The sequence below is a fragment of the Entamoeba nuttalli genome (genome assembly GCF_000257125.1).
Source record: "Entamoeba nuttalli P19 unplaced genomic scaffold asmbl_1890, whole genome shotgun sequence".
Classification (NCBI taxonomy): Eukaryota; Evosea; order Mastigamoebida; family Endamoebidae; genus Entamoeba; species Entamoeba nuttalli.
In genome coordinates, this window is record NW_008574929.1 from 1 (window position 1) to 11,498 (window position 11,498).

The 11,498-nt window shown below is 27.4% G+C and overlaps 6 protein-coding genes across 6 annotated transcripts; 4 read left to right on the forward strand and 2 right to left on the reverse strand.

The window, feature by feature from the left end:
* Window positions 1-51: 51 nt before the first annotated feature.
* Window positions 52-2,130, reverse strand: ENU1_001150 (hypothetical protein; the record flags this gene model as incomplete). The annotated part of the gene is made up of 1 exon (XM_008856422.1): window positions 52-2,130. One exon carries the CDS (start codon window positions 2,128-2,130, stop codon window positions 52-54), a length of 2,079 nt encoding a protein of 692 aa, XP_008854644.1.
* Window positions 2,131-2,627: 497 nt separating this feature from the next.
* Window positions 2,628-3,914, forward strand: ENU1_001160 (hypothetical protein; the record flags this gene model as incomplete). The annotated part of the gene is made up of 2 exons (XM_008856423.1): window positions 2,628-2,772; window positions 2,863-3,914. 2 exons carry the CDS (start codon window positions 2,628-2,630, stop codon window positions 3,912-3,914), a joined length of 1,197 nt encoding a protein of 398 aa, XP_008854645.1.
* Window positions 3,915-4,158: 244 nt separating this feature from the next.
* Window positions 4,159-5,211, forward strand: ENU1_001170 (RNA methyltransferase, TrmH family protein, putative; the record flags this gene model as incomplete). The annotated part of the gene is made up of 1 exon (XM_008856424.1): window positions 4,159-5,211. One exon carries the CDS (start codon window positions 4,159-4,161, stop codon window positions 5,209-5,211), a length of 1,053 nt encoding a protein of 350 aa, XP_008854646.1.
* Window positions 5,212-5,364: 153 nt separating this feature from the next.
* On the forward strand, window positions 5,365-6,708 carry ENU1_001180 (hypothetical protein; the record flags this gene model as incomplete). Its single annotated transcript, XM_008856425.1, has 1 exon — window positions 5,365-6,708. The coding sequence occupies one exon, from the start codon at window positions 5,365-5,367 to the stop codon at window positions 6,706-6,708; it is 1,344 nt and encodes a 447-aa protein (XP_008854647.1).
* A 155-nt stretch (window positions 6,709-6,863) lies between these two features.
* On the reverse strand, window positions 6,864-7,316 carry ENU1_001190 (thioredoxin, putative; the record flags this gene model as incomplete). Its single annotated transcript, XM_008856426.1, has 1 exon — window positions 6,864-7,316. The coding sequence occupies one exon, from the start codon at window positions 7,314-7,316 to the stop codon at window positions 6,864-6,866; it is 453 nt and encodes a 150-aa protein (XP_008854648.1).
* Window positions 7,317-8,177: 861 nt separating this feature from the next.
* ENU1_001200 (DNA polymerase delta catalytic subunit, putative) lies at window positions 8,178-11,411 on the forward strand (the record flags this gene model as incomplete). Its single annotated transcript, XM_008856427.1, has 1 exon — window positions 8,178-11,411. One exon carries the CDS (start codon window positions 8,178-8,180, stop codon window positions 11,409-11,411), a length of 3,234 nt encoding a protein of 1,077 aa, XP_008854649.1.
* Window positions 11,412-11,498: the final 87 nt, after the last annotated feature.

Consider the following 11,498-nt stretch of genomic DNA (forward strand, 5'->3'; position numbering starts at 1 on the left):
TAAAATTAAAAAAGATATTTCTATAAAAAAATCAAATTAGTTTAAATTACATCAACACGTTGCTTTACAACTATTTCCACACCAATTACATTGGTTATCCTCACATGAAATCTTATCTCTTCCATCACATACTTTCATTGTTATAACACCACACCGTAAACGAACATATGAAGCACATTCTAAAAACATTTCTACCTTTGTAGTTGGGAAAAAATCAGTTACCGTACCGTAAAGATAAGGAACTGTTTCTACGTCTGTTCTAACTGACCCAATTTTAATTCCAGCAGGAAGTTTTTGACTAGATTTAACTTCATATTTCATACAATTCCATGGAATAGGAGAGAATGTTTGACGTTGAATTGGAGTATTTAATTGAAGTTGTAATTCAAAATTTGTAGTAGAAGGTGAATTGATAAAACAGTCATAACCAGGTTGAGTAATAAACAAAGAATAAGAAACAATAACAACAGATACTAAATAAACTATTAAAACCGAACTTATCACTTTAAAATCTAACTGATACATTCCTTTCATAATAATTAATAATCCTCCAATCAAAACAAATAATGAAACATAAACAACCATTACAATCAATACAATAGTTCCCATAATCATACTAACTGTAATTCCTATAGCTGCTAATAATAAAAATAAATATATAGAGATAAAATTATTATGTTTAAAATAAAGTATTAATGGTCCTCCATTCCACATGACTTTTAATTCATTACGAGTATTCCATAATGATAAATATGATAATATTGTTGTAAACCAACAATACCCCCACATAAATGGAAATTCTGGTAATGAAAAAATGACAAATATACTAAAGATAGTTAAAAAAATAGATGCAAATAATGTGGCTATAGCTGGTCCAAATGAAAAATTAAAGAATAACATTTTGTCTATTTTATTTTTTCTTGTTTCCTTTTCTTCATCATTTTTTTCTTGAATCTCTTTTCTAAATTCTTCAACCATTTTAATCATTTGTTGAGTACTTTCTGATAATTCTTTATATCTTTCATTTGAAGATAATTGCTCTGATGATGCATTTTCATAAATTTGTTTTAATGCTTCTACTAAATGCGGAATTACTCCAATAACATCTACTGCAAGTTCTCCTTTGTCATCTTCAATAACTAATTCAGGACATACTTTTTTAACTTCTTGTGCAATAAACCCAAGTTTTTCTTCTTTTTTTCCTATATAATTAAATGATGTTCCAGTTAGTTGAAGTACTGTATTTAATGAATCAACTAATGGCTTAATATTTTCTTTTACACGAATATCAGATCGTTGTAAAAATCCATTTTCTGCCATGATTTCTCCCATAACATGAAGTCTTTTTAAATTTTCATTAATTCTTTCAATACGAATAAAATCTTCATTTTTTTCTATTATTCCATTCATTTGTGTTGGTGTTAATGGAGTAGAAGGAGATTGAAGATAATCCCATGGAATTTCATTTGGGGGTTGTTGAGGTGAAGTAAATAAATCATTTTGAGAATTAAATCCATTTGAATTTTCACTTTCTTGTTTAAAATCAATAAATCCATTTAGACATAATGGATTAGTTAATGTAGAATTATCATTTGAAACTCCTTGTGCAATTGTTGTATTAGCTTGTTCAATTTGTTGAATTGGAATAGTTGAAGGAGTTAATTGTTGAGGTAAGTTAATTGGAGAATTAATTTGTGCAGAAGTAGAACTTGAAGTACTCACAACAAGTGGAGATCTAACATTTTGTTGAACTTGCTGATAATTTTGAATTGTTTGAAGATTATTAATAGAATGTGTTAATGATGGTATTAATGGTGTTTCAGATAATTGACGAACAAACATTGTTGAACTTCCTCTTTCATTTTCTATCTGAATATTTTTCTCAAATGAATTTCCTCCTTTTTTTCCTCTTGAATCATCTACATATACTACATACATCTCACATAATTTCATTGCATCTTTTCTTTCCTCTTCTTTAATTCTTTTATATGCTTCTTTTTCTCCATTTAAATGTCGTAAATGTGCATCCCAAACATGACTATAACAGTTATACCTTGTCTTTGGTGGTTCAGTACATCCAGGAAAGACACACATCCAACACTTTCTTCGAGGCTTTGCTTGTGCTTCCATGTCAATTAGAATTGCCTGTTTTTTCCTATCGATGCCTATGAGATTTGTTTCATATTTTTTTCTTTTACCTTCTTCTCTTGGTTCTTTCTCTTTGGCTGTCACTTTTCTATTGATATTTTATTTTTTATTATTGTTTTGCTATCTTTTTTTCTATTTTTATAATACTTGTATAAATTATTTTTTTATAATTTAAATTTTAAGTTTTAATGTTATTCTTTGAATTAGATTAAGTGCCTGTGAATTTTGGAAAATGACGTTTCGATGAACTATTTCATACCAGTACTTTTTTGCGATAATCAGATTGAAGAACATAAAAACACCTTTTAATAACACAATTTTTTTTATTGTGTTAAATCAAATTTATGTTTTTTAATTAATTCAAAACACAAAACTAAGATAATCCAAAAAAACAAAATTATTTTTATTTAAAAAGAAATTGAAAAATAATTCACAATGTAAAAGAAAAGGGATCTGTGAATGATTGAACTTATTCAATAATGGCATTCACAACAACTGGCTTTGGTGGATTAAGCAATAACACATTCGGTAAAACAAATAATACAACAGGAGGGTTTGGTACTGGTTTTGGTTCAACAAATGGTTTTGGAAATACCAATACCACTAGTTTTGGTTCAACTACAGGTAGTTTTGGAAATAATAATAACACTGGTTTTGGTTTAACAACAGGTGGTTTTGGTAGTAATAATAATACAGGTTTTGGTTCAACTACAGGTGGTTTTGGTAGTGGTAATAATACAGGTTTTGGTAGTGGTTTCAGTTCAACAATAGGTGGTTTTGGTAATAACAATAATACTAAGACTGCTGGTGGATTTGGTTCAACACCAAGTGGTTTTGGTAATAACAATACATTTGGTAATACAGGGTTTGGTTCAACAACGACTGGATTTGGTAATACTACTAACACAGGATTTGGTTCAACGTCAGGTACATTTGGAAATACTACTGGACTTGGTGGTTTTGGTTCAACATTAGGTAATGGACTTGGTAGTGGATTTGGAAATAATAATACAGGACTTGGTAGTGGATTTGGAAATAATAACATGGGATTTGGTGGAGGATTTGGTATGACAAATACTGCAACAGGGTTTGGGAATAATGGAGGATTAGGAAGTGGGTTAGGCAATCCATTTGGTAATGGATTTGGAAATAATAATAATGGAGGATTTAATTCAATAAATATGAATACAATGAATAACACAATTCAAACATCAAATACATCACTTTTTGTAAATGTTGATTCAAGTATGATGGAATTTTTAAAGAATAAAATACAGTCAGATCGTTTAAAAAATGCATTGTCGTTAAAAGATATAAAGTATAATAATGATTTAGATAAAATGATTCAAGAAACACGGTTAAAAAGTTTTTCTTTAAAACAAGTAGAAGATAAAATAAGACCTAAAATAAATAAAGTATTTGATACAACAATTAATCAAATGCAAATATTAAGAGAAAAACAATTACTTGAAGAAAGTAGTAGACAAAATGAAAAAACTATTAAAGAAAAATTATTTAAAATCTGTTCTAGTTTTGAGGAAGAATTTAATGGTCTTAGTGATCAAATTACTGAATTAAGTAATAAAGTAACTCCTTTAGTAAATAATATTACTTTACAACAAGCAAAAATAGCTCTTGATGAAAATAGTAAACAAGCTTACCAAATAAAAGAAAATGTTGTATTTATACAAGAAAGTTTGGCTGAAACAGAACAAAAAATTGAATCTTCTTTGTCTCATTTATGGAATCCTAATTCTTTGAAGTAACATACATCTATTTTTGAATTAATTGAATGATATTCGTTCTTTTTTATTTCTTTTTCTGTTTTATTATTTTTTTGTTTAATAGATATTATGTGTCTTTTTGTAAGAAAAATGAGAAGTTCATTCAAAAATGAAATATTTTATCCCAAAAGTTAAAAATGAACAACAAAAACACAATCTGAAAATAGGGTTATTTGAAAAGAAAAGTTAAAAAATAACTTAAATAAAAGAAAGAATCTCATTACATATGAATATTGAAAAAGGGAAAATCTATGTTGGAGGATTTACAAATGATTTCACTGAACAAGACTTGAGAGAATTATTTAGTGAGTTTGGAACAATAGAGTCTATCTCTATCTTTCACAAAAGAATTACTTTTGCACATATAATTTTTACAGATAAACAAAGTTGTGCTAAAGCTATTGAAAAATATGAAATGAAAAAAGTTAACGGAATAACTTTAAGAGTTGGAGAAATGAAAATCACACCAGAAAAAGAGAAGGTTCAAGATGAAAGGACTTTTGGTGATATTAAGATGAGTGTTATATTAGTAAGACCAATGCACGAAGATAATATTGGGGCTGTTGGAAGGTTATGTGCCAATTATGGAATTAATAAATTATATATTGTCAATCCATTGTGTGAAATTGGAGAAGAATCTATTAAAGTATCTCGACACGGAAATGGATATATAGAGAATGCTGTAATATGTAAATCCCTTGAAGAAGTAAGAAAAGACTGTACATTATTGGTTGGATATACTGCAAGGGAAAGTTCTGGACAAAAAAATAAAAGAATTTTAATGACAATGCAAGAAGCTGGAGATATGTTATCAACAATGAAAGGGTGTGTTGGTTTAGTTTTTGGAAATGAAAGTAATGGACTTAACACTGAAGAATGTGATGCATGTGATTTATTGAATAAAATTGATATTAGAAGTCATTATCCAGTATTAAATCTTAGTCATGCAGTTGGTATCGCATTAAATTATATGCACATGCGATTAAGAGATGGTGGAGACTTAGTTCCTGAGGGGTGCAAGGAAATTATTGCCAAAGAAAAAGGAGAGTTACTTGAAGAATGGAAAGAAATTTTACATTCTGTAATGAATGAACAAAGGGAAGTTGGTGCTGTTGAGTCAATGAAAAAATTACTTGGAAGAGTTATGTTGACTGAACGGGAAGCAGCCGCATTGGATGGTGCATTCAAGGCATTATTACACCATTTTCATGAAAAAGAAGTTCATACTCAAGAAATAAATAATAAAAAAGAAGATGTTATAGAGCAATCACAAAATTAAATTGATTTTACTATATTTGTTAATTATATTTTTAGAACATAAAAAATTTATTTCAATTACAAATAACAAAAAAGTAGAATTGAAGTAAAAAAAAGAAAAAAAAAGGGTTTGTTTAGAGAGTTGAAAAAATTAAAGTCCAGTTGAAGAGGAAGAATGAATGTAAAATTATTGTTACAATTTTATATTGCTTCTTTTGTTGCACATACACAAACATTACTATTAGCAATGAAACATCACCGACCATTTTATTTATTCACATCATATATTGTATTTGTCTTATATTGTTGGTATTATTCATATTCACTAATTCTTATTCTTCTTCCATTGTTTATTTATTTAATTTCATTTATTATAGAAACTGATGATTATCCACATACTTATTATATGAAACAATCACCTTTTTCATCTAAGGTTCTTTCTTTAACACCACAACTTAGTTCTGCTTATCAATGTCCATTAAAACCACTTTCAGGACACTTATTAACAGTATATACATCTCAAACTGATACAACATTTTCATTTTCTTATAGTAGAACTATTGTACATTGTCAAGATGGAGGTATTTGTGGATTTGACGTTCTTGATAGCGATTTACCAGTAACAGCACCAATAATAGTTTTTATTCCTGGTGCTGTTGGAGACAAAAAGAGTTTATATATTAAGAAAGCAGTAGAGCTTGCACGTAGAAATAATTTCCGTGCTATTGTTTTCATTAAAAGAGGTTTGTCTGGAATTGAAGTAACAACAGGAAAGTTATACAATGCCATTTCATGTGAAGACATTTATGATTCACTTCCTATTATTCATAAACAATTTGAACAAGCACAAATTAATATCGTTGGATATTCTCTTGGTGGATCACAAGCAATTCGTTTAAGCTATAAATATTCATCTGATTTATTACAATTTAATGTAAATTCGATTTGTGCTGTATGTCCTGTTTGGGGAATTTCTGCTGTAGAAACACCTGATTTATATACCAAACCATTTATTGATGAGTTTAAAGAAATTCTTTTTAGTCATAAAGAAGTTTTTGAGAAAGCTACTGATAAAGATGGACACCCATTATATGATTTAAATGCAGTAAATAATGCAAAAACAATGAAAGAATTAGAGAAAACATTAATTGCCCCAATGTTTGGATACAAGAGTGTTGAAGCATATTATTGGGATGTAGAGCAATGGTTCCAAAATTTACCATGTACTCGTATTCCAACATATACAATTAATTCTTTTGATGACCCAGTATTAAATGACCAAGATTATTCTTATTTGAGAATTAAAGCTCTTTGTGGATTTAGTCCATTTGTTATTTCTTCTTATACCCAAAGAGGAGGTCATTGTATTTATAGTGAATCACTGGAAGTTAATACAATGAGTTATGCTGATAGAAATGTTCTTGAGTTTATTAAAACTGTTTCTGATTTAAACCAATCAGGAGAACTTGCTGTAATGAGAAAGGAGGCCGAAGAAAAATTTAAATGGTTCAATGAATAATTTACTCTTTTTACATTGAAATGAATAGTTTAGGATGATTTTTGAAAGGATTTAATCACATCAGATTATTAAAAAGCAGTTATTTTTTAATAATTCATTTATTTTTAAGTAGGAAAAAATAATAAACCTAAAGTAATTAAGACAAATAGTAGTATTTATTTATTCATCATAAAGGGATGATTTAGGTGTTGCTTTGGAATAGCTATTTTATTTAATTTAGTTCTTCCAACAACATATTTTGGCATTGGAGCATTTGCAATTTCAAGTATTTGTAATTTCCAATTCCAACCCTCTCTTGGTCTTCTTAATTCATTGTACATAAAGTTATTTCTAATTGGAAGAATAGTAGGATATGCAGAAACGCCATCTCGTTCACAATAACTTTTGTATTTGTCACAGTCAATTTGGAATATTTTAATATTATTTAGCATTGAAAGTTCAGAGATTGTCTCATTCATTTCTTTATCAATTAATTGACAAAATTGACATTTTTCTGACATATATTCAATAACAACAAGTTTTGATGAATTTCTATATTGGTCTATCTCTTCAGGGGTGGATCGGGATTGTACTAAAACATAAATTAAACAAATGAATAAGAATTTCATTTTTATTATTTTTAGTTCCTTTTTTTTTATTTTTTTGAACTTCTTTTCAATGAAAAGAAAAAGAATTAAAATATTTATTATAAATATAGAAATTCTTAATTTAAAAAAAATGTTTTTCCAAAAAATATGAACTAAAAATATAACACAATTTAACTATTACAAAAGTAATTTTTTTATTACATATTTTTGATATAACAAACTATAAGAGAATAATGTAATTTAAATAAAAGTGAAATAAGTTAATAGGAAGAGTAATAATTTTACTTAATAAATTATCTGATAATTCTATATTCTTGAATTAAACTAAAAAAATATTTCTTTCATTTTTTTTTTCTAATGATTTATATAAATAATGAAACAATATTTTTATTTAATTTGTTTATAACAATATCACACTGTCTTAAATTATTTTCTTAAACTTTAAAAGAAGTAATAAGGTTCTTTGGTTTAATTAATAAGATGTTAATTGTTTATTTCTTTTATTATTTTGTTTTTTGTTTTTTCTTTATTATATTATTTTGTTTAATTGTTTGGAGTAATGCTAAAACACAACTTAAATTACAATTTATTATTTTATTTAATTCATTGATTATGAATTATTTATTTTTATTGAAAATCGAATCAAAGAAATAAAGTGCAATAAATGAAAAGTTAATATCAACAATAATTTATAAACTCAATCAATAGATTGGCTGATTGGCTCTTTTAAGTTGGACATAATGAGAAGAACAATAGTGATAATAGTAAAATTATAATGTAAAAAAGAAATAAGAATAAAAGAAATAAAAAGGAAGAATTAACTTAAAAAAAAAGAAAAGAAACAAAAAAGAACTTAAAAAAAGAAAACCCCTGATTAAAAAAATGAAAAGAGTAATAATTAATCCAAAAGGAAATGATAAGGTGATTGGATATGACAAACGATTGGATGAAATTAAAAAAGTCCCACAAAGAGAATATGATCCAGAAAAAGATGATATTGAATTTCTACAATTTGATATTGATTATATTAATCGTATTGTTGAAAAAGAATATCGAATAGAAGAAGACCCATTGAGTGAAGGATATAATGAACCAGTATTATATTTATATGGAACTACAAATGAAGGGGATAGTGTTTTAGCTATGGTACATGGATATAAACCATATTTTTATATTTCTGTAGAAAAAGAATATACACAACAAGAACTTGATGAACTTAAATTGAAATGTAATCAACAACTTCATTCTGAAGTAAAAGCAACAGGGGATTTTGAACAATACATTTTACATATGGAGAATATTAAAAACCATCACTCTCTTATGAATTATAATTTCGAAAAAGAAGTTTTCTTTATTAAAATAACTTTAAGACTTCCAAAATATGTTCCATTGTTAAGACATATTCTTCAAGAAACACAACGTGTTAATAATCGACAATATCAGACATATGAAGCAGACTTATTGTTTGTTTTAAGATTTATGGTAGATTCTGGTTTAGTTGGATGTAGTTGGGTAAAAGTTCCAGCAAAAAGATATGTTTTAGTAAAAGATGAAGCAAATAAAATTTCAAGATGTCAACATGAAATTCATTTAGATGTAAAAGATTTATTAAATTTAGGATGTGATAATGAATATACTAAAACTGCTCCATTAAGAATTCTTTCTTTTGATATTGAGTGTGCAGGAAGAAAAGGTTCATTCCCAGTTCCTGAACTTGATCCAGTTATTCAAATTGCTAATTATGTTGTTGAATTTGGTAAACCAGATGTTGTTACAAAGAATGTATTTGTATTAAAAGGTTGTTCACCAATTCCTGGAGCTATTATATATGACTATGATACAGAAGAAGAATTGTTAAAAGGTTGGTCAGATTTTATTAATGCAATAGACGTTGATATATTTACTGGGTATAATATTATGAACTTTGATTTTAAATATCTATTAGAACGAGCAAAGGTATTAAAAGTTAAGGATTTCTCATCATTCTCAAAATTAAAAAGTTCTCATGTGAGTATTAGACAATCTACATTCCAGTCAAAGGCAGTAGGTGTTAGAGAATCAAATGAATTAATAAATTTAGAAGGAAGAATTCCATTTGATATGTTCCAAGTTATTCAACATGATTATAAATTAAGGTCTTATACATTAAACTTTGTATCAAGTAATTTCCTTGGTGATCAAAAAGAAGAAGTACATTATGCTGATATCACTACATTACATGAAGGAAGTATGGATGATCGTAATAGAATTGCTGTTTATTGTTTAAAAGATACGTATTTACCAATTAAATTGTTAGAGAAATTAATGTCATTAGTAAATGGATTTGAAATGTGTAGAGTCACTGGTATTCCATTGTCATACCTTCTTCCTCGAGGACAACAAGTTAAAGTTATAACTCAATTGTATCGTCATGCTAATGCAAAGAACTTATTTATTCCATTCTTCCAAAGAACTAAAACAAATGGAGATAAATATGTTGGGGCTACTGTTATTAATCCAATTAAAGGGTTTTATAAAGTACCAATTTCAACACTAGATTTCTCTTCACTATATCCTTCTATTATGATTTCTCATAATTTATGTTATTCCACCTTAATTGATGGAATTAAAACTAGGAAAGATGTTCCATCAATAGAGTTTCTGAAAACATCTGAAAGTGAAGAGGATAGAAAATTGTATGACCAAATTATGAAAAAATTAAAAGATAAACAGCTTAATGTAGAAGATGTAGAATTATCACCAAATGGTGATCTTTTTGTTAAGTCAAGTAAGAGAAAAGGAATTTTACCAGAAATTCTAGAAAATTTACTTGCAGCAAGAAAACAAGCTAAAAAAGATATGGCAGCTGCTACAGACCCTTTTAAAATTACTGTGTTAAATGGAAGACAATTAGCACTTAAAGTTAGTGCAAATTCAGTTTATGGATTTACTGGTGCACAAATTGGAAAACTCCCTTGTATGCAAATTGCATCAAGTGTAACTTCCTACGGTAGAACAATGATTGAATTAACAAAAACTACTGTAGAGGAAAAATACAGTAAGAAAAATGGATTTCCATGGGATGCACAAGTTGTTTATGGTGATACAGATTCCGTTATGGTAAAATTTGGAACATCTGACTTAGCTGAAGCGATTAGATTAGGAAAAGAAGCTGCAGTATTTGTAACAACAAAATTTCCACGACCAATCAATCTTGAATTTGAAAAAGTTTTCTTCCCGTATTTATTAATTAGTAAAAAGAGATATGCCGGGTTATATTTCAATAGAGCAGATAAATGGGATCATGTAGATACGAAGGGAATTGAAACTGTAAGAAGAGATAATTGTTTATTAGTGAAATATGTCATCGAAAATGTATTAAATAAAATTCTATTAGATTCAGATGTTGAAGGAGCTATTAGTTTTGTAAAAAATATGATTTCTGATTTATTACAAAATAAGTTAGATTTATCTATGCTAATTATATCAAAAACATTAAGTAAAGAAGACTATGCGGGGAAACAAGCTCATGTAGAATTAGTTAAAAGAATTAGAGAAAGAGATAAAACAACTACAATTAATACTGGAGATAGAATTCCGTATGTTATTATTAAATCAACAAAAGATGCAAAAGCTTATGAAAAAGCTGAAGACCCATTGTATGTATTAGAAAATAATATTCCAATTGATTTTGATTATTATATTGAGAATCAATTGAAAAAACCATTAACACGTATTTTCAAACCTATTTTAGGAGAAAAGGTTAGTGAAATTTTTGAAGGAAAACACACAAGGTTTGTTGTAAATATCACCCCAACAGCAAATACTGGAATTATGAAATTTGCAAAGGTTACAAAACGATGTGCTGAGTGTCATGCTGTATTAAAACAAAATGAAGGTACTATTTGTAGGAATTGTCATGAAAAAACTGGAGAAATTTATGCTAGAAAGTTGATTGACGTACAAAAATCAGAAAATGCATATCATCGTATTATGACTCAATGTCAAGAATGTATGCAATCCCATCACAGAGAAATTATCTGTGCAAACAAAGACTGCCCAATATTCTATATGAGAGTTAAAGTACAACATAGTATTAATCAACAAAGAGAAATGATTGAGAACTTTGAATGGTAAATTTTAATTAATTTAATAAAAATCAATTTAATTCTGGGTTGAATTATTTTGTAAACGTTCTCTAGAACGAAGAGTAGAAGAAGAGAA